The following is a 26,787-nucleotide window of genomic DNA, read 5'->3' as shown; positions in this document are numbered from 1 at the left end:
TGCCCTCCTCTACTGTACTCCTACATTCTTTTGAGACATACTTAAATCTTGCCTTTCTAGAAAAGTTGCTCATGCTTTTAGACTGTTTGATACTATACAAATAATGATGTGAAAGCTAATGACCGTTTACTGACATGCACTGTACCACAGTCTCTCCTCCATAGATTTTATTTCCTCAGTCTGCACAATAATGTAATACTACCATTAACCTCATTTTATAGATATAGAAATCAAAGCATGGAAAAAATCAAGTAACTTGCCTAAGATCATACAGATAGTAAGTGGGAAAAGCCGGAGGAACAACACAGATTACTTATCTGACTCGACTCCTGGGCCATCCTTACCAGAGTGGGAAGGTGTTAATCAGATAGACCAATCCCTGTGGATACAGATTAGTTTAATCTGGTAGGATTTAGGATGCCTTGAGCTATTTAGAGTGTGCATACTGTATTTCCAAAACTCTTTTGCAGAAGTGTACCCACACATGGAAATTTGACATGTTGACAGCTCAACATGGAAGCTATCAGATAGGTACACTAGACCAAGAAGGCAAATCTCCACTTCTTTATTCATCTGTGAAGGCTTGATAAATTATATTACCACCCAGAAACTGACTTTTCTGATGTCTTAAATGATGATAATACTTGAATATTATTGTAAAATTGTGATATAACAGAGGACATACTACACCCTCAATTGGTATTAGTCTATGTCTGCCTCTCTTAATAAATTACAATCCCCTTGGGTAGATTGAGCCTGAAAAAAAATAAAGAAATAAACAATAGTAATTGGACATTGTTAATCTGGTGTCTCCCTCAAGAGATATCTCAAGTAAATACATAATAAAAGTTTGTTGTTATTCTGGTGAGCAAATAAATCCACAAAAAATGCATAGTCATTGGATAGCTTACATATGTAAAAATATAATCTGTCCAAATATACAACATGCATTTTAGCCACCACAGGTTGAGATAATGCTGATATCTCCTGAAATTTATTCATAATTAAATAGGATTAATAGATCTTTAATTTATTACTTAAAGATACTCAATTTTATTTGTGATGCCATTTTTTTTCTCTAATATACTTGCATCTGCATTTGTTTAGTAATTTTTCAAGTTTACTAATTCTCTTCTAGACCAAAAACAGAAGATGCCTGGGTATTTGCAAAGCCCAATGCCATTCAGGCTGTTGGAGTTATGTCTTTTGGTGAGTACATGGCTTTTCAAGGGTCCTTTCTCAAGATGCAGTCATCTGTGCCATGGGAAAGTACTTTTTCATATTTATGTCTGGGTAGCAGGTCTCAATTTTAGATTTCTTATTAGCAGGATATGATCTAGTTTGTGCCAATATAAAACTGGGCTCAAACTTTTCTCATCACTAAAATTTGCTTCAACTTGAGGAAATCTGCTTCTGTTGCAGGAAATTTATCCTAGTTATCTTGTTTCTTCCTTGTTTGTTGGTTGGTTGGTTATCTTGCTTTTCAGCTTGGAGATCTAGCATTATGGACTTCTTCCACAGCTTGTGCGCTGAGTAGCAGGAATAGATCCACTGCCTAATCCCCTTCCATACCCCAGGCGGCTACGGAAGTCATGTACTGATAATTATGGTGCCTTTTAGATTTTCCTTAGTATAGGAAAGGTCTTTAAGAGGAGAAAAATGAGCAAAAAGTTTGAAAGACCTAGTTTGTGTTAAGTACAACATGCAAGTACCATATAAACCTGATAAGAATTTCTCACTCCTTGACAAGTTAGAAAATTGATTTTCTAGCATATTTAGTTAATTAATATATTGAACTTTATTCGATATTCTAAAGAAGTATATATTTTTCAATTTCCAGAATTAAAATCTCTGGTACTTACTCTAATAATTTTTGTTTTGCTTTCTTTTGTGTTTTGTGTTACAGCCTTAATTTGCCACCACAACTGCTTTTTAGTTTACGGTTCTTTGGAAGAACCCACGGTACCTAAGTGGTCCCGTGTCGTCCACATGTCCATTTTGGTGTCGGTATTGATCTGTGTGCTCTTTGCGACTTGTGGATACTTGACTTTTACTGGCTTCACCCAAGGTAAAGTGGCAGATTCAGTGACGTCATATTCTGTGTTGCAGAGATGGCACCTGTATAACTGGGTCCTGCTCATTTTTAACACAAGCGCTTCCAGGATTGTATTTAATCACTCTCTGCCCATTCTCTACTCTTTCGGTTTTTTGCTGTTTCCTCCCTTTCTCCTCCTTATATTGTTTGAATAATTTTGTACTCCATGTTCTCTTCTTCCCTGCTTTCACTCTCAATCACGGAAACTGGCTCTCTCCCCGCTGCTCAGCTGCACCTTCCTTTCGGAAGGTACCGACGGCCTCTCAACGTTCAGTGCTAATGACCTTCGTGACTCGGGTTCTGCTGTATCTTTCCGAGTCACATAACAGTGCCATTCTCTGCTCTGTCTTCCCTTGGAAGGAAAAGCACTGCTGTATTATCATAGTTATCCTTTTCCTCTGCTAACATTTGTTCTGTCTTTCTTTTCTCTTTGACCTCTCTAATCCCCCACTCACCTGGATGCTTAGGTCAGACACCTTGCCTTGTTTTCATTCTGCAGCAAATTTCCCAGATGTTTTTACCCTTTACACCCTAGCCCACACTTTGCTTTTCCTCTCCAGCCTGTGGGACCTTTCTACTTAACTGCCGCATTCTTGGCTTAGTCACAAAACACCAGCTTCCCCCATACAACCAGTGCTTGCTCTTCCCTCCAAAACTCCCTGACTTTCCATCGAGGCCCAACAACTGAGCAGCCCTCTCTTTTGTGGCCTTTAACCTGTTCATTCCATCATCCATATAGTAGATTCTGGGTACTCTGACAGCAGCTAAATTCAGTGATTCATATTTTCATTGCTTTCGAAATCTGACCTTCAAATAACCCTTTGAAGGCAAGTGGAATAACTGGTTTTACCTCCTGCTTGAGACACAAAAAGGTGAAGTAACTTGCCCAGGCTGGTTGCTGACAAACTGCAAAACAAGGATTCTGGCGCCTAAGGCTAATTGTCCTTCCATTCTCCCTCTGACTCCCCTGTTTTGGCCGCGGTGACCCACGCGCTCACTATGGCTGTCTCAGCCTCTGACTCCTCTTGGCTGTGTTTCTTGTGACATGAGGATGCTCTTGGGTAATGACTGCCTTGTTTTAAATAAAGCTTGCAGGTTACTATGGCTGTACATAGATTTTTTTTTTCTCAGAAAATAAAGAAAATGGCTTTAAAAATGATTAACATGATGCTAATGCAGTCAAAAATACAATACCTGTGTGTGCCAGTAGAGAGCAGTTAACAGTGACCTTGAAAGTGCTGATAAGCACTGTGTTTTGTGTCTTGATTGCTGCATAGCTTGCCAGGATGCATGGCCTAAAAGCTCAGCTCTGCTGAGAACCTTGGCTTGTAAATGCCACATTTGTAACACATAAATCGTTTTGGGGAGTCACACTTTCCCAGTGTTTTTATCAGTGATGGTTGCTCAGATATAACTAAATATTTATCTTACAAAGTTTGTTTGATGTGGTTTTTGTCTTTGTTCTACTCTTAGCTAAAATTTCCTAAAATACACTTGGGTTCACTCTGGAATAAACTGACCTTGTTTCTCCAGGCCATTCTCCTTTGGCAAATCTGGTTTTATTTGTACAAAATACATGCTTCTTTTCTCCCCTTTTACAGTAGGTAAACTGCAGCTCATTTTTGACCTTCCAGGGACATTTGGAAAGATGCATGAGTACTTATTAGTGAAGATTCATTAATAGGCATTTTTTTTCCAGACTACTGGAACCTTTTAATTCAATTTTGAAGCAGCTCTCTGCAACTTCATTTTTATGCTATAATCTCCTTCTGCCCAAAATAGACATTAAAAAGTAATGTATGTTTGTTCTAGTTGATGGAGGGGGAGGTCATTTAAAGTAAGTCTTGGGAAGAGGTAGGTCATTTAAGGTATTTAGTTATTTAATGAAAAAACTACAGAGTAATTGTTGTGCCCTTTATAAACAGTATTGTAAAATATGTGACTTTGATCTAATTTTCTATTGTTTAATTTAAAAAGGCAACTACAGCTTTCAAGTTTAAGTATGATATGGTCAGGAAATAAACAGGCCCAAATGCTTTGTTTCAGCATTAATAAGTGCTTTTATCAGACATATCTTTTGTGCCCTCATTAGATGCTTGCATTTCTTTATAGATTTCTAAAAACATATAGGCTCTATGTAAGAATTATTTTGAGGTATATATGACCAATTATGTAGTTGGGAACTAATTAAATGTATGGTTCTCTGGCAAAGGGCCATATTTTCACAGTTTAGGAACAGCACATTTGCAAATAGGCACATCAGATGATGTAAAAGACAACGCATGCTTGAAATTCCTCGGTGAGGTCCTGTGTTTGGGGCTTGCCACTATAGATGATGCAGGAAATTCAGCTCCCCAGATGGACTGGTCTACTCTTCCTTTCTGGATTGCCCTTGATCTAAAAATAGCATTTCAAAGTGAATTTGTTTATTTTAATAAAGTTCTTTTTTTAAATAATGTAGTCACTTACCAGAAACAAAGACCAGAAGCAGATTTATATTTCTCATTCATAAGAATTTGGGGAGTTGATCCTGATGTAAGAAGACAATGGATAAAGTATTTTTTGTAGTTGATACAAATTAGAGGCAAACCTACCAAAACGAACAATGAAGAAACTGTTAGTGTTAAATGTATCTTTGAGTGGAAGGAACATCTATTTTAACATCTGTAAATAACTAACCATATGGTTACTGATGAATACAAGAGAGTTATATTTAAAGCAGACCTATCATCTTAATGAAATATCAAGACACTAATAGAGCTTCACTGATATAATAAGCAGCATCTCACTTCTTAGTACCTCAAAAATCCAATATCTAGTAAATGAATGTACTTTATGTTATTCTCAGGAGATTTATTTGAAAATTATTGCAGAAGTGATGACCTGGTAACTTTTGGAAGGTTTTGCTATGGTATCACTGTCATCTTGACGTATCCAATTGAATGCCTTGTGACAAGAGAGGTAAGCACAGTTTCTTCCTTCTATTTAATCTTTATCACATTTAAAGATGGGAGATTTATAAATATTTCTATTCTTCACATTCCCAACACAAGTAATACAATTTCTAAAATTTTCGTTTTCAACTACAACGTATCAGAACTTAAAGGTGGGGGGCTGGGGATTTAGCTCAGCGGCATAAGCGCCTGCCTTGAAAGCAGGCAGTCGTGAGTTCGATCCCTGGTACCGATAAAAAAGAAAAAGACAAAAAAAAAAAAAAAAAAAAAAAGAACTTAAAGGTGAATTTATGTTTCAGTGTTCATAATTTTTCAAAATTTGAATTTGAAATTTGGAATTTGGTAATTTGGTTCATATTATAAGGACACATATTTGTACAACTACACTCCAAAGTGAAAAACTGCCTTCAGTACAGCCAGACTAAGTGATTGCCTTCTTTTCAAAACATTGTTGTTATAAAGAATTTATGTACCAAACTCTAAAGAACGTTTTTACAAAATTATGTTCTTCTGAGATACTGTGTAAGTCAGTGTGCCTTAAAGATACCATATATCAGATTCTAATTCATTTTATTTTTAAAAAATCACATTCCATGAGAAATATAGCTTTACAGTTGTATTTCATTTCTATATTATAGAAATATATTCATATATGTACATGTATATATAGAACAAAATATCATGTAATACTGTAAATATGTAATCTATGTATATTTCACTCCTAAAATCAGCCCCAGATTATGTGACATAGTCCACCTGAGTGTGGAGAAAGATTAGCTGAAAGAGAATGAACACTTTTGTGTAAAATTGGATGACATGGCCTCTCAGGGGTCCCTCTGCCGTCAGCTACACACACACTGTACTGCTTAGCAGTAAAATGTGATACTTTTAGGAGTCAAGATAAAAAGGGCTTAGTCATCAGACCGATTCCCAGAGGCTATGCCGTGCACCATGTGAATGTGTCCAGTGTACAAAGCGAAGCGAGTTGTCCACATAGCTCTAATACACAAAGCCATCGGCAGGCCTCTCAGGGCAGCCTCGTGCCTACTCATTAGATAGCTTTGGGGTGGGACCAGCACGAGGGTGTGGGAGAGGGGAACATCCAGCCCTGCATGTGCCCTCTGCTTTGAGTACCTCTGGGCACTGCATGTGGCACTGCCACCCGAAAGGATAAGTAAATGAACCAAGGGCCATTTTCAAAATGTAAGACCTTTCCACTGTGTTCTAACTATTGTTAGTTGCAGGAAATGATCTTCTTCCAGTGTCTGCCCAGTGCTTCAGGTTTAGCTCTGATCTGCAGATAGCTCAGTCTGCAGCGGTTTCTGGGAAACTGCTCGTGGACTGTCTGACTCACGTCACCTGTGAGGCTTCTGTCTTTAGCATTCACAACTTGAGTTTCCTTTTTAGCTGTCCTGACAGGAAGAAAGAACTAAATCAAGATCTTTGCCATGGCAGCAAATATAGGCTGAAGAATGTCAATTTGTAACAACAACAACAAAATCAAACAGATCAAATAGAATTTAGAACTAGAAGGAGCTTTGGTTATCTAGACGTTTCCCTGATTCATGCATTAACTTCTTTGCTATTTCCAGTGTGCATGCTCACATACACACAGATACATTTTTAGCATAATTACAACCATTTTCACTCTTTGGTAAAATACCCAGCTGTATATAAAGGGACAAGAAGGTTATATCCTTTAGTAAATACCCCTGGCTAGTGTGTCTCACTGGATGATTTTTTACTCCCATAATCTCATTTTAGAGCTATCTACATAGATTGTTAAAAAGGTAATATTTGAAGAGACATTTCAAATTATAAATAAAGTTACTAGTGTCACCATTAAATCTTTAGCAGTCATTGCAGCATTTGACCTCAGGAGATGTTACCTATCCAGGTAAAGAATTTAGAGAGCTGGCTTCCATCGGTCCGGTGTCTGCCCGTCTCCTATTCTCACCTCTCTGATCTTCTCAGGGCCCCCACTCTATTCAGACTGTCTTCCTCAACCGGTAGGTACTCTTCCTATTCTTCTCTTTTCTCTTTTTCATTCTGCTGCCTCAGCTTGTAATTCTACTGCAGATCTTCACGGTTCAGTGCTCACCTCAGACCAAAGTAGGGAGATCTACAAAGGGGAAGCTCCTTGTAGCTCTAAATTCTGTTTGATCTTGTTTGTCCTGTCACAAGCTGACTTGTGTTTATTTCTTGAGATTAGTTGTAGGCCTCCTCTGAGAAAGTGAAGTCCAGAAAGCAGGGACATCTAGGCGTTTTCTTTTTGTGAACAATATCACAGTGTGGGATCTATTAAATAGGTGACCATCGATTGATTTCCTGGTCATCTTTGTTGAGGAAAGGCAAGATAAAATGCACTTAAGCTATGAGATTTAACTTACACAGAATTAATTTCCTTTTAGTAAAGTATATTACTACCTTGGTCATTCCTATGATTAAAGGCAATGTGGTAGCTCCTTCCTTAGAGGTCATTCAATAATCTAAATAGCAGTCATAGTTTATTTCAGAAGTAACCTTGTTAAGCTCAAGAAGAAGGATAAAAGGACTTGCCAAGAGCTCTCTTATACTTTATACAAACACTGGCAAGACGTGCTCTGGGTCTGTAGCATAGCCTATCAACTAATAGCTCAACAAGGGATATGGATATGTGTAACTCAGAATGTAACTACACTGAGATCAAAATTCATCATAATTGAAATTTGATGAATCACCTTATTGGTGACATTTGATACACTCTTAAGTGTCATTATTAAATACTGTGTCAGCAAGCAGGAGGTCATGAATTCAAGTGCCGGTACAAAAAAAAAAAAAAAAAAAGAAAGAAAGAAATACTCTGTCAATAAATCCTGCATACCTCCATAGTAAATTTCAAAATAATCTATGTATTTGACAGGTAATTGCCAATGTGTTTTTTGGTGGGAATCTTTCATCAGTGTTCCACATCGTTATAACCCTGGTGATCATTACTGTAGCCACACTGGTGTCTCTGCTGATCGACTGCCTTGGGATAGTTTTAGAACTCAATGTAAGTACACTGGAATATTTCCTCCTTCCATTTTAAAACTTTCTTTAATGTTTCCATTTAATATAAGATATATTTTCCTTAACTAAAAAGTGTCACTTCTGAAGTGGAATGAAAATGTTTTGTAGTACAATAGCAAATATTTATAATGGTGATACTCTCCATTTTACAGGACTGGATAGTTTTACAGCAGTGGCTCTCAAATGGAGGTTGATGGGGAACTCTTCCTCCCCCAGGGCACATTTAACAGTCTTTGGAGACATATTTGGTTGCATAACGGGGCTGGCAGTGTTAGCAGAACGTAACTAGAAGAACCCAGGGACGCTGCCAGCATCCTACAGGGCATAGAACAACCTTTCACAACAAATTACCTGATCTGAAAAGGATCAATACAGCCAAGGTTGCAAATCTCACCACTACACTATACAGTTATTTCTAAGAATATTCATAAATAAAATAGACATGGAATTTTTTGCCATCTAAAAATATGTCATGGCTCAGTTTTCTTTTTCTTTATTTTGTTTTCCAAGCCTTTCTTTTGTAGTTTCTAATGCCACAACTCAAACATAGGTTTCCATCATATCACGTTTTAATTGATCTCAGGTATTTTGTTGCTGTTGTTTTGTTGTTTTTTCTTTTTGCTTGAACTCCACATAGTTAACTTTTCTTTTCAATTTATCAGTATCCTTTCCCACATAATTCCCATTTTCCTCTCAGAGCCAGCATCAACTCTGTTGCTGTAATAACCTGATCCGTATCTTTAAAGAATAATTTCTCATTTGCATTGGAACTCTCTCCAAACTTTAGTAAACCTTATTTGGGGCCTATACATATACTTGGTCAATTCTTTCTTTATCCTTTATCTTAGCTAATTTTTCTTTCTTTTAATAATTATTTTCCTTTCATTTTTTATCAAAATATTACAAAGATTTTACAGTCTGGTATAACTTGTAATTTATTTATTCATTGATCATATTTTATTAATTACTATCTGCCACACAATAGAAGGAAATCATAAAGGATCTATGCTTTTTCACAAATGTAAGAGTCCAGCTGCTATGTAGATTGTAATAGAAGACAGAGAGAAGGTAGATTGGCTCCTAAGAGACATTTTGTAAGAAAAAAATGATATTATTTGCTGACAGATTTAACTGGGAGGATAGAGAGCTAAAGGAGCACGTTAAGAATGAGTCCTTGGGAGTATGTTTCAAAACCAGGAAAATGGTACCATTTAGTGAGACAGGAATAGAGGTAAATCTGCCACTGTCAGATCATTTACAATCCTTACAGAATTGCTGATCAGAATCACAATATTTAGCATTTGTGATCATTTATCACAAAGAGAACTAACTTTTACCACTAAAACCCCAAGTCTTCATTCATTCATTGCATTAACAGTTCGGGGATAAATGAAAGTATTGTCACCAGCCACCTCACTGTTCCTTACAGATGCCATTTCAATCTGAACTTCCAGACAAAGGCAGTAAGAGATTCAATCAAGAACATACTACTGGGTATTTTCTTGTAGCAGAATTAATGGAAAATGAAAAATATGCAGCTTTCTAAAATTTCAGGTGACTAGGGAAATATTCTGTGTTCCATCAGTACTGAAAAACAAAGCCCAGTTATGGTGGTGTTTGCCTTTGGTCTTAACTACATGCCTGAGGAAGGAAGATCACATGAGCCCAGGAGCTCAAGGTCAGTTTGAGCAACAAGGTGAGACTCCGTCTCTGGGAGGAACAAAACGCACACAAGGGACAGATAAATGTCAAAGGGAACATCTACCTACTTCACATTTTGCACAAGATGAAGGATAGCAGGTCCACTCCAAATAATTTTGTGTGGCAACCTTGATTTGTGTTAATGAATCGCTATTACTTTAATGCAATAACTTGATTTCTATGATCTCATGTTGTATACTTTTTGAATTACTTATAAATTTGCCTTACCTACAAAATTGTCAGATCTTTGAAACAAGAATATTGTGCTCCATGATATTTGGTGCAGGGCTGAGAACACTGTACTAAGATCACTACATGAGTGTTCCTTGAGACTACGGTTCAGGACCTATTTCTACAAATCTTCCTCAACATAAGAGACATTCTTTTTAAATTTTTGATTAGTATATGTTTGCAGGACATAATGATTACATTCATCTTGGGGAGTGGGTACACGAATATATGGTACCTTCAATTCTTTTATTCCACTTTGTCCCTCCTCTCTCAGTCATAAGAGACATTCTTTGGCATAGTACCAGGAAATTGTTACAGAACAGTATTGAGGTTGACAATAGTCGTACTCTTTCAAGTATGCTACAGAGAGGACCAGCATAATCATCCCTGGTCCTGTTTATAAAGTACCTATGTATTATAAATGTTTATAAAATGTGCCATTGGGAAAAAGATGTGTCATTGAGTGTACACATTTTATTTGCTTGCTTAATGCTGTAGGATTTTGTTCTCAGAGAAAATATGCTTATCAGCTGCTTGAATGTTCACCACATCTTAATTGCCTGAGAAGTTTTTGGTCATTCTAAGCTCATATTGCTCATTTTTAAGAAAAGATATATTTCTGTAAATTTGACTGTTATTTTCCTTAGAACTAATTGTTAATCTCCATGATTAACAATGTGCGACATAATTGTAAAAGCATTTACACTAAATATTCTCTATTTTACTTATATTGAAAATGTTATATGATTAACAGGATCCTGAGTATTACAACAAGAGAAAAATACTTTGTGAATATCTATCCATTAAAAGTTAAGATATGGGCAGTGTGTGAAAGACTATTTTTATTATTTAAAACATTCTTCAAAACACAGATTTTTTTTAAAACTTGCTTATATAGATACATACACAAAACAAGGAAGAGTTCTATATTGTCTCTTATGACCTAATACCCAATAGTTGCACTAGTTTTAAAACACTTTATGAGAATTAATGAAATCTGGGACCCTTTTCTCTATAAACTATCATAGAATACACATTTCCCTGTCACTAACAGTCTTATGGTGTGCATAATGACATACTCAGGCCTTTTCCCTGCCCTCTTCTGTGTGGGCACTTACCACTTCAAGTAAAGCCAAGTGGAACATCGTTTATGTCAGTCACTAACACACAATGGAATGTGCTACATATTAGAAGTAAAGCATGCTATGTTCCAATTCATAATGAAAATTTGGGCTAACATTTACTTATACTGTGGTAAGTACTTTGATGCCTTATCTTTCCTAACCCATGTTAACTTCACAGGCGGAGAACTAAGGCACTATAATTAAACAGTCTGAGGTCATACTAGTTGTAGGTATTTGGATCCTCTAACCCACATTTTTTTTGTGTGTGTGTGTTTTTCATTTTTATCGGTACCAGGGATCGAACTCACGACTGCCTGCTTGCAAGGCAGGCGCTTATGCCGCTGAGCTAAATCCCCAGCCCCAGCCCACATTTTTAATCATTGTAATATTTCTGAGATTTCCTAGGTCTGAGGGCTTAACTATATAAAAATAATTCTGTTCTTCTACTTATTTTTTAAAATAAAAAAATCTATGCATTGAATTTATCTCTAAAGTTAAGAATAATCCATAATATATAGGAATAGACTTTAATAATGGATTAAATACTAAGAAATGAAATAAAATGAAATTTTAATTGATTGTCTTAAATTTTAATTGATAGCTTTCATTCTAGTTAATTGTGGGAAAGATACTGGGATTAAACACAGAGCCTTATCATATTAGTTAATAATTGTAGTAATTTAGGGATTTTTTCTGTTGTGCTTCTGAATTGTCTCTGAGCAGCACAAAGACCTTCAACCTTGCAATGTTAAGGAAATGCTGTCATTTTGTAAAACTAAATAATATAAGTTATTTGGGACTTAGAGGTCAATAAAATTAAAACTTCACTTAAAATTTTACCTTTTTTTTTTTTTTTTTTTTTGTACCAGGGATCAAACTCATGACCTCGTGCTTACAAGGCAGGCACTTATGCCACTGTGCTAAATCCCTGGCCCTTAAAATTTTACTTTAATTTCACTGTTTTCATGGCAATATATAACTATGAAATGATTTTTCGAAACCAGCCTCCCCCAAGCTTGAAGGATTCATTTTAAAAGCTAGCAACATCAGTATAAATCCCATTCTTGGTGATAAGAATCCAGCTCCTTGGCCCTGATGCTCCTGTTAGAGAAAGACGTATCTGCAGTAATTGGGCTCTATGGGTTGCTACTTGCAGCAGCACAAAAAGAAGAAAAGAAACAGCTGGTGTCCATGGTGAGAGTAGCCAGCCCAACAAGTGCTGTGTGCATTTTGCACAGAAAGAAGGAAGCCAGTCAAATATACAGTGAGAGCCTGGTCACAGAAATATAGTCACGGTTGTGAGCAAGCCATAGGTCCACATTGCCAAAGACACCCTGAGCTAGAAAGAGGCTGTTTATTGTTTATGTTATAGGAATAAATTTCGTATGTCTGAACTGATTACAGAGTAGACATTTAAAAGATGTATAAGCATTCTTTTAGTTTTCAGCATCCTTGAGAGGTTTCTACTCAAGCAAGAGCACTGAGACACTTTCCAACCTGCATTGCTAGTAAAATCTTAAACACCTTGTGTTCTTTCCCTATTGCAAAGACAAAATTCCCTGGCATTCTTAGTGTTACTGTCAATGAATAGCATTATCTTGTCTTTAGAAATCAGACCATATTTTACTGTGTTTTTAGTAAATAGTTATGGTGTTATGACCAGTACTCTAATTTAAAAGAACTCATTTCAAATCCTCCAATAGGTCTACACTAAATAGATGAGTCAAGATGGACTAATTTATAGAGTATAGATCAGATGGAACTGTACCATCATTTTTTTAACTTAATCTTCAATATTAGCAATGATCTTTGTCAAGACTGAGATTTTAGATACCTGGAAAGCTACCAGTATCCAGACAAGATAATGAACTGGGCCTTCTCCAATACGAACATCAACTATGTAGTTTTCCCTCTGATTGTTACTTTCTCAACCTTTAAGAATGACAACACCAACAGAACACCCATTGTGTTGTCCTGCCCAGAAAATTAGGTTGAAAGCCTTCCACAGGGCCGACTGATGATACCTTCTTGGCAGCAGCTGGTGGTCCCTTCATCCTCATAACCCCTTCCCTCTGCAGCTCCCAAAGACTTAGCTCACATGTTTGTTCCTGTAAAGAAAGAGACTGCATGGCAAAGCCAGGGCTCACGTGAATTTGAATTGTTTTGCTGTTTTCAAAAATTATTACTTCAGAGAAACCAGAGTGAAACATTTTAATGAAAAATCATAGATTGAGTTCTATACTATTTTTCATAATTTAAAAAGTCATGACGGAATCTACAGAATCCATAATTGATTTAATTCTAGCCACCACTGATCTCCGTTTATTATGTCTTTGTAGGTATGCATTTGTCTTCAAATGCTATGAATGGAAAAACCATATTTTCCATATATTTGAAATTAGAATGTAAAAGTGATACCACTTAGTATTTTCTTATACTTGTATTTTCTTTTCCTGTAAAAACATTTTTCAGGCAGTGTGCTCCTCATAATGCTTCTTCAAATTATCACAAATTATCTCGTTTATTTGAGTTCAAAATACAAAACATTCATGACCATTTTTCTGGACTCTTTTTTTGTTTTTATAAAAAGATTCTTTAAATTATTGAAATTATAATTGTAGTATTTCTGACATGGGGTTTGCTTTTCCTATGAAACAAAAATAATTTTATTAATGATATTGACAAAATAATTATTTTAAATATTTTCAGATATAATTTGTTATTTTTGTATCATGCAACTGCAAGTTTAATTTGTTTTGATTGATCCTAGGAAAATCTACAAAAATAATGTCAAAAACTTGTAACCTGTAGGTGACAGGTTACTATGGCTTTATTATATCATTCTGATATATATTTATAAATCTACATGACCTTTTAAAATATAGAAAAATGTATCTAATGGAAACCTTGAGTTTAACTGCAAACCAGTATCACATTTCCTATTCACTGGTGTGTTTAAAAACTTACATTTTATGGATTGGGAGAATAATATTTGTGATATAGCACAAATGAAACATAATAACCATGTGATCATTTCAGTTGATAGGAAAAGAGCATTTGACAAAGCTCAACATCAATTCTTTACAAAAACTAATGGGTTAGGCATAGAAGTAAAGTTCCTCCACATAAAAGGGTCTACTTATGAAAAACCCACAGCTAATGTCATAATCAATGAGAAATAACTAAAAAGCTTTTCCACTAAGATCCGGTACCATGTAGGGACACCTATTTCCACCACTGCTGTTCTATATATTACTAGACGTACTAGGAAGAGCAATCAGACAAGAAAAAGAAATAAAATATATCTGAATTAGGAAGGAAGAAGTAAAACTGTTTCTATTTGCAAATGAGCATCCTATATGTACAAAAACCCAAAGAACACACACACACACACACACACACACACACACACACACACACAATGTTAGAGTGAAAAATGTATTAGTAAAGTTGAAAGGCTAAATCCAACATATAAAAATCAGTGACACACTGATTACTATACTTAATTAGTAATTATTATAGATATGAAAGTCAGTAATATATTTTAGATAGATAGGTTATGAAAAATGTTCCTAAAGAAATTAAAAACAAAGCTACTATGTGCTCCAGTAATTTCTATTCTGAGTTTTTATACCCAAAGGAGAGGAAATTCCAAGTCATGTCCCACAGTGATGAAGAATGAAACCTGGGACAGAGGATGCAAAACACAAGCAAGTGTATTTAAAAGAAATAAAGACAAGAAAGTAGAGCTCTCTCTAGCCCAGAGGGTGTTCTCAGTGGGATAGCCCCAAAGACCCTTTGCCTAGCGGTTTAAGGGATTTAGAAGAAAGCTCAGGCAAGGTGTTGTTCAAGTGCTATAATCTCTATGTGGTAAGAGACTATTTTTCAGGGTCCAATCTGTGGAGTGTTTACAGTGTCTACACAGGACATATGCACCATTGAGCCAATGGCCTGCGTAACCATGTTCCAGCCTAGTCTAGAGAAGACAGTGATAACTTCAGGACATTTGACAGATGTTTTTGTAACCCCTTGAGGGTAATAACTCAGCAAGCTCATTTTGGGCTTCCTAATTCCATTTTGGGGTCACTAGAATCCTAACTCATCTCAAAAATCACTATCTTCTAAAGATACATGGACTTCCAAGTTCATTGCAGTGTTATTTGCAATATCCAATATATGGCTGCTACCAAAGTGTCCATCAATGGATGGATGAATAAAGAAAATGTGGCACATATACACAACAGGATGTGACTCAGCCATAAGAGGGAAATGCTGCCATTTGCGACATCTTGAGCAAACAATGTGCTAAATAAAACAGAAAGAAATATTACACAATCTCACTTGTGTGAAATCTTAAAAGAGGGGTGATATATACAGAGATAAGGAGCAAAATGATGGTTATCTGAGGTGGAAGAATAGTAAGAAATGAGATGTAGGTCAAAGTGCACAAAGCTGTAGATCAGTAGGATGAGGAAGCCTAAAAAACCTAACCTATAGCTAAAGACCATAAGTTTAAGTACAGTATAAGTTCGTAAATTTGTGTTGCTGTTGGAACTTTTTGTTAAATAAATAGATTTTAGCTGCTCTCATCATGCACACAAAAAAACTACATGAGATGATAGATATGTGAATTTGCTTCACTGTACTAACCATTTCACTACTTGTATATATTCCAGAAAATCTGAAATAAACAAAAAAAATTTAAAGTAAATTTATATCTTATAAATTAGGAAAATAACATGTATTGTAAAATTGTAATATATTTTATTAATGTTATGATTTGTTCAATATTTAGTATGCAACATGATAAACAATTGACATAATTAGAAAAATATCTGGTCTGTAATGCTTTAAAATTTAACATTTACTTACTTCTAAAGTTTCTATTTAGAATTAGGCCTAAAAAGAGGAAAGCCTCTTTTCCTTTGAAATCAATAATGGTTGATAATTTTTTTTTTTTTAGTCTTTTTCCTTTTTATCAGTACCAGGGATTGAACTCACAACTGCCTGCTTGCAAGGCAGGAGCTTATGCCACTGAGCTAAATCCCTAGCCCCTATGTTTGATAATTTTTATAATAGAATACTCTACTGCTCATTATCTTCAATCTGACCTTCCCCCTCAGGTTGAATTTACTTATGGCTGATGTAGGGGAAGTTTGGGAAGTTAGTCATTTTGTTCTTCTGTCAGTGAAAAAGGATTTACAAATGCCATTTCATATCAAATGCCCTTAGGGTTATAATTTTCACATAATCAAGCTCTAAAATCACATAGTACAAACTCTGAAAGAAAAACAGTTATGCCCACAAAAATCTCCCAAGGTCCCCATTTATACACAAATGACAAACCTGTGAAGTCTGAAAACATAATTGATACACAGAGATACTAAGTGAAGAGGAGGAAATATAGGAAGTGGCTCAGAAATGAAAGATTTGACATTTGCCCAAAGATACTCTTAACATCTACTTCATTTTCTATATTATTTCCAGGTCTTCTCTTCTGTGGTCTGATAATACTGTTCTACCTTATTCGTTTGTAAATAGTCCCTTAGAAAAGGGAAATCCTATGTCTAAGTCTTTCTTAAAATTATTTTCCTTTCCTTTTTTTGATTCAACTGAACCTATCAAAATTTTAATGTATGCAATGAAAAAAACATTTTGAAAATGATTAAGAAAAAACTGTTGAAAAGTGCTTCCATCCTGTAACATTGTTGTGTTTCTTGTCTTCAATACACAGGGTGCACTCTGTGCTGCCCCCCTGATTTTTATCATCCCGTCAGCATGTTATCTGAAGCTGTCTGAAGAACCAAGGACACACTTAGATAAGATCATGTCCTGTGTCCTGCTGCCTGTCGGAGCTGTGGTGATGGTTTTTGGCTTCGTCATGGCGATCACGAACCCTCAGGATTGTACTCATGGGCAGGAAATGTTCTACTGCTTTACTGACAATTTCTCCCTCACAAACACCTCGGATTCTTATTTTCAGCTGACAACACAATATTCCATTGTAAACGCCAGTATCTTGCAGTGAGCTTTCTGCCTTAAAATGTATGTTTATTTCCGCAGACCTGTGAGTTGCCTAGTAATATTCATCTGTTCTAGTTTCTATGTTATAAAGTTTTCACTTTGGAATTTACCAAGGCTTGCTTTCTTTGCTTTTTAGTACAATGTAAAAGTTAAAGAAAAAAATGAATACATTTCATCTTCAGCTATGACAAATGGTTTTTTCTAATGGCTGCACCAAACACTCAGTGAAGAAGGAAAAGTGAAATCTTGAGCATTTCTTGCTATCTTCTTAAAGCTGTACTCTTTTATTTAATATGCAAGCCAATGTATTGTGCTCCAATACATCCAGTAGGTGATTATGGGTTGGAATTTTCTGTATATGTCCTTCTGGAAAAAAAAATAACTTTAGTCTACAGAATTGGTTGGAGAGGGAAATATAAAGCTATTACAAAGAATAGCTTTAAAAAGAGTAGCTATCCCAAGAGCAAAGAGAAGTTGTCTATTATAATTTCAGTAGCATCCTTTATTTAGGGAAAAGGGGATCCCTGGAGAAATGAGAAAAGCCCTACAGAGGGTGAGAAGCATGAATAATAAACTGAATGTGCAGAGCAAGATATGTGAGGAATTTCAAGGGCCGTACGATTGTAAGACAGAAAACACACTACTGCTCTGAGACACGCACCTAAACAATTAGTTATGTGTCAGTTTTGGACCAGTTGAATTTTCAGTGCTGGCAGGAATACACAGTCGGAAACTGGACTTTGAGACTAGAAGCTATAAGAAGGCATTCTCAACCCTGCAGGGCCTCCGGGGAGTGATGCCTGGAGCGTTTGTTGACTGAGTTCTTTGGGTATGGATGGTAGCATCAGGGATTAAGAGTAATGGGAGACATGGGAAACCAGGATTGGGATGGGCAAGTGAAACTGTGGGGCAAGCTGAGGAAGCCTCGACCAACTCCTCAGGGAGCCGGAGCACACAGGGTGGTGGGAGCAGACCTCATTCAGAGGAAACTGCCACATTTTAGTACTACTGCTTCCATCAGTCACTGAACGTGGGCACCCAGGGAGGACGAGCCTTTAGGGTAGGCAGTTCTTTCTCTGCAGCTGAGCAAACCCCATAAAAAGTGAAAGCAGGAAACCAGCTGTCTGCCACTGGCTGGCGGACTGCAGGCTTCCTTGTAGGGAGAGCTGAGAGGCACAGCTGTGTCCCCTACAGATGCCCTCAATTTTTAACAAGGATTTCTGTCTTCGAATGAAGATTTCACATCTTTGGATCAGTAGCAATCCTTAAAATGTAACAAAGAAAAAATAATGGGACCATTGAATGGTTTCCTTTTATCAAGTATCATCCAAGATTGAATTCCTAACCTTTTATCTATATTTCCATTGGGTTGACATTCTTCTGTAGTTCTATATTGTTGCAAAATAATGAGAAAATATCACAGGCAGAGTTCATACATACATAATTTGTTTGTACAACTCACAGGCAAAAGCAAATCCCACAGGATGTATATAAAAATAGTTTCACAGCAATGTGAAGAAAGTAAAGATTGAGTTATTACATTAGTCCTAGTTAAAAATTACCAAGAAACTTCAACTATTAAAGCTCCAGTGGATGGTGGTAGTATCTGCTTCAATAAAATGTCATCCTTCCCACTAGTTGTTACAACTTGTTTACAAGTTATAACTTGTAAATTTGTTTTTTTATCACTGTTTAAAAGTCATCAGTCTGAGCATTTAGCAGCTATTTTTAGATTAGTACATGGTTAGACAAAATAATTATGAAAGTGCTTTTATTCCAGAGTGAGGGAATGAATGTTAAGTATTTTTTGCAGCAGTTTATCCCTACATCACTCCTAAGAAACACTGACCTACAATCATTAGATAAAATCATGAGAGATGAGATTTCCAAGAGTATACAAAAATATGCCAAACGTAACGTAATTTAGCACTTATCCATCTATTATTTGTACTTCGGGTATTGTTACAGACATGTTAACCTTGAGTCTTCAAATAGATGAAAAGTTTCTCATGGAATCTAGATGCAGCATCAGTATCTAGTAAATATTTGTTTGCCGTTAGTCAACTGTAGAACAACACAGCCTTTAACCCAGCTCTGAGGTGCATGGATTGCCAGCATCATGCAAGTCATGACTGAAAAAAATCTTAAGATTTCACATCTATTTTGCAAGAATGCTTTTCTGCCTATTTTGTCACCACAGAGAACAGAATGGTGGGCAAAATAAATCATCCTTCATCTCTACATGTTTTCTGTCTCAATTTAAAGAGATTTCCAATGAAAAGCATTCCATCCTGCTGTTTATTTGTTGATTTGTTTGTTTTGAAACAGAATCTCACTACTAGCCCATACTAGCCCTGAACTCATTTGTGTAGCCCAAGCTGGCCTCAAGCTGATTTCTCTGCCTCAGCCTCTTGAGTGCTGGGATTTTAGGCCTGTGCTACCACCCCTGGATACTCTTTCCTGCTATTTCTTATCCCTAACAACGAAACTTGAAGTTTTACACCAGTTTTTGAAACTGTCATTATGTTTAAGTTTATTAAATGTATAGTTTTTAAAGGATGGTTTAAAAAGCAACAGTGTCTATACACCCCAATGAAAACATCCAACAGTATATTTCCTTTAAGAATATAAGTTGGGTGTCATCTTGTGTAATCTTGGAACTGGGTTCTTGTTCATTTATAATCCTTAATTTCAATCATTCCTTAAAACAGCTTCAAAAGTCACAATGAGGACAAGGGGAGATAGCTCAGTGGTAGACTGGTTGCCTAAGAAGTGCAAACCCTGGGTCTGATCCCTAACACCGCACACACACACACACACACACACACACACACACACATCAGAAGGAACACACATCAGAAGGAGCAAAAGTCCCTGCCTCTGGACTATTTTCAATTATGTTAAGCAGTGCGTGTCACCCTTTGTCTTTTCTAAACATGGTCTGAATCCTGGTTATCCAACTAGGAAAATCCTAACTAGTCTTCTACTAGAGTCAAGCTGTACACATTTATGTCAATAAGACAAATTTCTTGGACAGGAACAAGTCATGTACTGGTTTATGTGTTCCAACCCTACTCAAGAAAATACTTCTCATCTGTTTTTTACTGAAGGATAGCCCCTGATTGGACCAGGTGTTGTCACACTACCTAAGAGTATTTGAGGCATGGTCCAGCAAGTGACGATGAGACAGACTACCTCTGTGTGCTGGTTGTGGCAGGATAATAATTAGCTACACCAATTGGATGAACTCCTTTTAAAATTTTTACTTATTCTAGGAAGTGTGCAGAGCTGGGATTTTAGGCCTGTGCTACCACCCCGGATACTCTTTCCTGCTATTTCTTACCCCTAACAATGAAACAATATATATATATATATATAATTCACCAGGATAATTGAACAATTTATGCAAAGTAGACCTGAGATAGCATAAGCTAGGGAACATATAACCCTAAAGGGAAAGAAAAGAACATAGATTATTCTTCAGAGTGGTAGTTTTCAAGCTTCAGTGTGTACCAGAATAATTTGAAGGATGTGAAAAAACGCAGATATCTGGGCCTTACTCTAAGATACCTGGGCTGAGGACTCTAGAGAGGAGCCTGAGAATTTGCATTTCTGAAAAGTCCCCAAAGCTACTACTGCTATTGCTTCAAGAATCACACTCTAATAATTTGGAAATTTTATATAATAAAGTGGTAGATGAGGGCTCAGAGGCTGGGGCAAAATACAAACAAGATACAGGAAAGGAGGGGAGAAGAATTAAGAACAAAGGAGAAAACAGAGATTACAACCTAAAGTCAACACAGCTGTGGTCATCAGGCAGTGAGCCTGGTTCCCAGCCTGCCTGCATTCAGGGAAGATTGTTGGAGCTTTACAGTCTCATTGTGAGAAGGAAAAAAACATACCAGCTCCTCAAAAGTACACCAACCACAATCAAATCTCATTATATGCCTGAAATCCTATATTAAATGAAAAAAAAATGTAAGCCCTTAATTTTGTATAATTGATATGCACCAATAATTATAATAAAAATAAACTTTAGAAAGAAAAAATAAACAAAAAACAAATTAAACCTAGTAAACTGAAAGAAAAATTAATAAGTAGAGAGCTGAATTTATAACTCAATGAAATAGCCTAGAAATAATAAAGTCAATGAAACTTAAAGCTGCTTTTTAAAGACACATATGTCAAAACTTAAATTCTACACTATTATGTCAGTTAATAAACTTGTTAAAATATTTTATAAAGTATGTCAGGTTTTTGGAGGACTATGTCTTACTTTTAATATAGCATAAAGAATATGAGGAAAAGTGGTTATAAAGAATGCTCACCACGTCCTTGATAACACCGTGAATGAAGAATTCCTTCTGTCCTCTTTTGTAAGATGTTTTAGTATCCCATTCATAAAGATTATCAGTATGTTTAGCTTTGATATTTTCATTATATTACTCAACTGTAGCAATCTGTACATGTTCCCTCAAAATAAAAACAAACAAGCAGACAAATGCTGGGTTTAGTCTGTCCTTGACTCTTAATTGTCCTTTGATTCTGGCCTTTACCAAGCCACAGCCATACTAATGCCTAACCCCACGCCTGAGCAGTGTGCCTTTCAGTTCTTCCCCTGCAAAGCAGTTTGTCTGTCACTACAAGGGTCACTTTATTAATTCAATGCTTGGAAAGTATCGCTTGCTTGCTCTAAAACTTTCCAAGAAATTTTTGTGCTTGCAGTATAAAGTACAAACTCTACAGCCTGTATTCAAACCTTTCATAGTTTGGCCTCAGCGTGCTGGTCTGAGCTTATTAGCCCTGATAGAACTACATACAGAAGCTGTGTATTCAAACATAACCAAAGCATTTCTTCACACTGAAATGCACCTTTCACCTTTGTCCCTGAATTCTTGCCATTCTCTTGTGTGAAATTACCCAAAGCTACCTTGAAAATTCCTTTAGTCCTTCAGTCTTCTCCACAGCCTTACTAATGGGAGGCTGGCTCCTCCCGAGGCATTCTGTAGTTCTTGTAGTTAAGTTAGACGAAAGAACCTTATTTGACCAACCAGACTAACAGTTCCTTGAGAATGGAGAATGTGCTTAGAAGCCTCTTTTTATCCTTTCTGACCCATGACATAGTAACAGAGTTTACTGTGCACCTCCCCACATAGTAAATTTTAAATTTTTGACATGAGAGTTATGCTATGAAACAGAAACTGGTTAATTGTACCAATAACATTACAAAATATTTTATTGGTTTTCCCTTATAATTGTCACTCAGTAAAGAAGCAATTTAATGTGATACACACTCATTTCTCTAAAAACCTGTTTTAGATGAATTGTATCTGTTTTGCTTTTCTGGACATGGAAACTTTAAAAAAATTATATGAAATGGCCTTAAATGGCTCATGTACATAAAAATCAGTATTTGTCTTTTCACTTGTTTCACTGATAAATGAACTCATTTTCAAAATGAGTTTAAAGTTTATGTGAATTTTTCTTAATCACAAGCTCTTTGAAACCGAAATCCATGTCATATTTAGTTTGAATTTTGCCAGGGTAGACTCTTAGATCTTATTCATTCAAAATGTTCAATATACTTAAATTTATCTAATTTAGATATATTTAAAGTATGTTTAAATTTATATCCCACGAAGACAAACTTGCACCCATTCGTTTGTTTAATATTATTTCTAAGGAAACAAAGAGTCAAAGCTATAAACCAAATCTGCGTTCAGGGTTTGGCTGGTGGTTTCTCACCCTTTTGCTCCTCCACTTTCAGCTCGGTAATTTGATAAAACACTGAAGAGAAGAGACGGCTCAGGAACAAGCAGGCAGCGATTTCAGAAAAGCACCTCAGGCAACATCTTAGTTTGCAGTTCAAAATGGAAGACTGGAAATTTTATTTCTAAGGCACGGTGGCAGCTATGCATTTATCATTTTTGAAATTTCATTTTGCCAGAAGGTAGTAAGGCCAGTTCCAAGAAAAAAACGAGAGAGAGAAAAAGGAAAGAAAAAAATTCAGTCCAGGCTCCTTAGAGTTGACTGCCATCGCATGCAAACATTGTCCTTTACCTCTTTAGGTTCTAGGAGAGAAAACATTAAATATTTTCTGAGAAAAAATAAGAATTATTCTATGTCAGAACCACAGCCTTTAGGCAATTTCTAACTTTTCTTACAAACGTTTTGCATGTTCCTAAAGCCTTCAAGAGCTACATCTTTTAACTGCTATTCTCTGCAAAGGATGTAGAGGTTGAGTTTCTTGTGCTGCATCTCAAGTTTCAAAATGAGTTTAAAGGTTTTATTTTTTTTCCAAGGTGTAAGAATAGACAAGGGAAGGAAAGCAAGTTTAAACACTAAGAAGAATAGAAGTTAGAAAATGGTAGGGCTTTGTAAAAGGGGATATTGGATTATAGATATACAGGCACAGAAGGCTTTTTTTCTTTATGTTATTGAGGATCAAAGCTAAGGAGTCATGCTTGCTAGACAATAAACTTTACTACTTAACTAAACTGCATCTGCAGACCCCTTTTTGTTTTTTGTTTGTTTATTTGTTTGACCATTTTGTTTTTGAAGTAGGGTCTCACTATGTTGTCCAAGCTGGCCTCAAAGTTGCAACCGTCCTGCCTCAGCCTCCCAAGTAAATGGGATCAGAGGCATGTGTACTCCACCAGCTTAAAGTATTTGGTTTAAGAAAGAAAATAAGCAGTTAAAAAATCTTAGATTTCCTGGGATATATACTAAAACTTTGTCCCAAAAGAGAAAAAAAGTTCAATTCATGTAGAAAATTTCCTAGAAATGAATTATTTTATTTGTGTAATCTAAATGTCAGCTGAAAGCCTGTAATTCCCAGACGAGTGGTTAAACTTTATCCTATCCCACTCCACAGCCTGGCAGAGCTTACTCCATAATTTCTGCAAATTCTGCTGGCTTTCTTTCTCACACGTGTCTACACTGTCATAGTTCATGGTTCTTTTGCTCTGCATCTATAAAGCTATCATATTATGGATGCAAAACCTAGTCCTTTTAGATATTTTAGTTTTAAAAATCTAGTCACTTCATATAGCATATAAGCATCTTTATTTTTGTTGTCACCTCTGAAGATTTAGTACAGTTGCAAAGGAAGGGTTATCTGAAGCTGGCTTTCCGACAGTCTTTGGCTTCATCATGCTAGCTCTGCCTCAACTCCTCTCCTTACTCACTCCTGAAATTAACAAGACAATTCTTCCCTTTCCTTTTTTAGGGATGTCTCAAAACTTCTTTCTAGAACACCGCCCAAGTACACACGCTATTTACTCTACATTTTGTCATTTTAGTGCAAAGGCTATTCTCTTTATAAATTTCATATCAAAGTTATTGTAATGCCTGTTTTCCCTTTCCTGGATACATGAATTCTGTCACTTATATTCCGAATGGCATTTCTGGTGACTGTGTTCTCCAGTGAAAGTGAAGCCCAGATGTCTGCTTTGTGTAGAACTAAAGCGTGGGTTTGTGGCTTTAAATCAGCTCTGCCTCATCCAGGTGGGAAGCCCACAGTGGTTTCCCAGCATAGCAAAGTTGCTCAGCCTCAGCTGTGCAGCTGAAGGCCTCAGTGGATGATCTTCACCCATTGTAATTTTTCACCACAACACAGTACTGTTCCCCAAACAGCAGCTGTGTGTCTGCAAGCTTTGTTCATGGGCTGGATAAATCTAGTCTTTTGAAATTAGATTAGAACAGGCCCAGGTGTAGTAGGTGGGTAATCATCTGCTTTATCAATGAGATAATCTATTAGTTTTCTCTAATCTGCACAGAATGACATTAGAGTATCTGATGTATTATTGCTTTCTCTTTTTTTGTTTAAAAGAGACCCCCACTAACACTGGTGCACAGATTAGAAGATACAGATTAATAATTAGGAAGTGTGATTTACGAACATACAAATGCTCCCTCTCTTTACCCCCTGCCCATTTCAGCAAAATGTAAGATTATGTTTGTGTACCTCGTCTCCTAAGAGGTTTCTGCAGTCTGTTCCAAAAGATGGGGGCTTTTCTTCCTCTACAACCTATGGGCAGTATATACATCTGGCAACATGGACCACTCTGGAATTTAGAGAACTCTCTGTGCCTGGAAAAGTTTAAACAGAGGTTTAAAGGTTCCCTACAATGCAATAGGGCTAGTTCATATGGTGTACAAGAGCGATCAGAAAATATGATGTGTTTAAATTTTTTAAAACTACAATTTTAATTTAGACACATTGCCAATAATTCCTCTCAAAATACTCCCTTTCACTTCAAATACACTTAACTCACCATTCTGGCCACTTTCTGAAGCAGTTCTAAAAGTCCTTTCATGAGTGACTTTATGAAATGTGATATATACATAGAAAACTTCTGCCCTATGCTATCCAAAGCAAAGGTAAGCTGACAAAAGCATCATGGTATATCCTAATCTGCCTTATTTTCAAGGTTCAGCACCATGCAAGTTCTGGCTCTTTCCCGAAGTCAAATTGACCATGAAAGGTAAAAGTATTGAATAGATTCAGGACATCAAGGCAGCCACAACAGCATAACTAAAGACACTCATGAGACAGGTCTTCCAGAACCACTCCAGAAAGTGGCCAGAATGATGGGATGAGTGAATGCTGGCAAAGGAGGGGGAGTCTGAAGGAGATAAATGATAATATGTCATTATATATCTTAAAAAGTTAAACATTTTGTGATCACATTTCATATAAGCACTGCATTTGATGATCATTAAGGCCTCCCCTAATGCTGGGATTCTAGACTCTGCTTTGTATCTTCTGTTGAGATAAAATGTAGCTACTGTGGGTCTCCTTTGTTATTTATTGGTGCACATCTTTTTAAAAATCACAGGTATTAAATACCATAAAAGTAGTGTTCATTCATCCCTTTTCGGACTGTAGACATCTTGTACAAAATAATGAGTCAAACTTTTATGAATTGGACCATGATGGATGCTTTTAAAGAGATTTAAGAAAGGAAGGGGCAAATGCACAGAGAAGGTAAGGCAGATTTGAGCAGCACCATAAACCACTGGGCTCCCAAGGCTTAGGCCCCGAGGAAGGACAGACATTTACAGGGAGCTCTTCAACAATTTCATGCATTCTGCCAGGGAGTCCATCACTGGAATTAGTAGGATCACTGCTGACCAGTTTGCAAGACTCCCTTTCATTCTCTTTCTTTCTCATCATCTTCCTGTTTCTCTACTTAAGGGAAAAGGCCAGAAACAATAAGAAGATGTTTAAGGATTGCAGCAAATAGATTCTTAATTTCTCCAGTTGCCTGCCTTTGATAGAAGGAAATTCCTTAAAGCAAAACAAAACCTAACCACCGATAAAAGACAAATGCTCCAACGATACCATTGTGTCCACAGGTGTGCAGCTCATTTGGTGGTGAAGAGCTGGGCAGTATCTGTGCTGCTACTTTCCCCCAGGAAGTGTTGTCTGTGGCCCAGTAACATTGGCATCAGCTGGTTTGCTCCTTAGAAATGCAGAACCTCAGGCCCTCACCCCAAACCTCCCACACCAGAATCTGCATCTTAACAAAAACCATGTGTCATGGATGTGCATGTTTAAATTTGAAAAGCATCATGTAAAGGGATCTTTGTCCTGTTGTAGGGG

General features: G+C 36.5%; 1 protein-coding gene across 4 annotated transcripts in view; it reads left to right on the top strand.

Annotated features, from left to right (window-relative positions):
• The window catches only part of Slc38a11 (solute carrier family 38 member 11), a 45,185-nt gene extending 27,896 nt beyond the window's left edge, over positions 1–17,289 (top strand). For all 4 annotated transcript variants that reach the window (XM_063259187.1, XM_063259186.1, XM_063259189.1 and 1 more), the window contains 5 exons: positions 1,139–1,209; positions 1,907–2,068; positions 4,944–5,056; positions 7,952–8,083; positions 16,891–17,289. In XM_063259187.1, the coding sequence (XP_063115257.1) occupies positions 1,139–1,209; positions 1,907–2,068; positions 4,944–5,056; positions 7,952–8,083; positions 16,891–17,184 (772 nt within the window). In that variant the 3' untranslated portion in view covers positions 17,185–17,289. The remainder of the gene's footprint in view (positions 1–1,138; positions 1,210–1,906; positions 2,069–4,943; positions 5,057–7,951; positions 8,084–16,890) is intronic.
• The last annotated feature ends 9,498 nt before the right edge of the window (positions 17,290–26,787 follow it).

Source organism: Cavia porcellus, unplaced genomic scaffold (assembly GCF_034190915.1).
Source record: "Cavia porcellus strain 051 isolate PalLab524CR breed Dunkin Hartley unplaced genomic scaffold, mCavPor4.1 scaffold_12, whole genome shotgun sequence".
NCBI lineage: Eukaryota > Metazoa > Chordata > Mammalia > Rodentia > Caviidae > Cavia > Cavia porcellus.
Note: the sequence above shows the minus strand (reverse complement) of the source record. Positions and strands in the feature narration are given on the sequence as shown.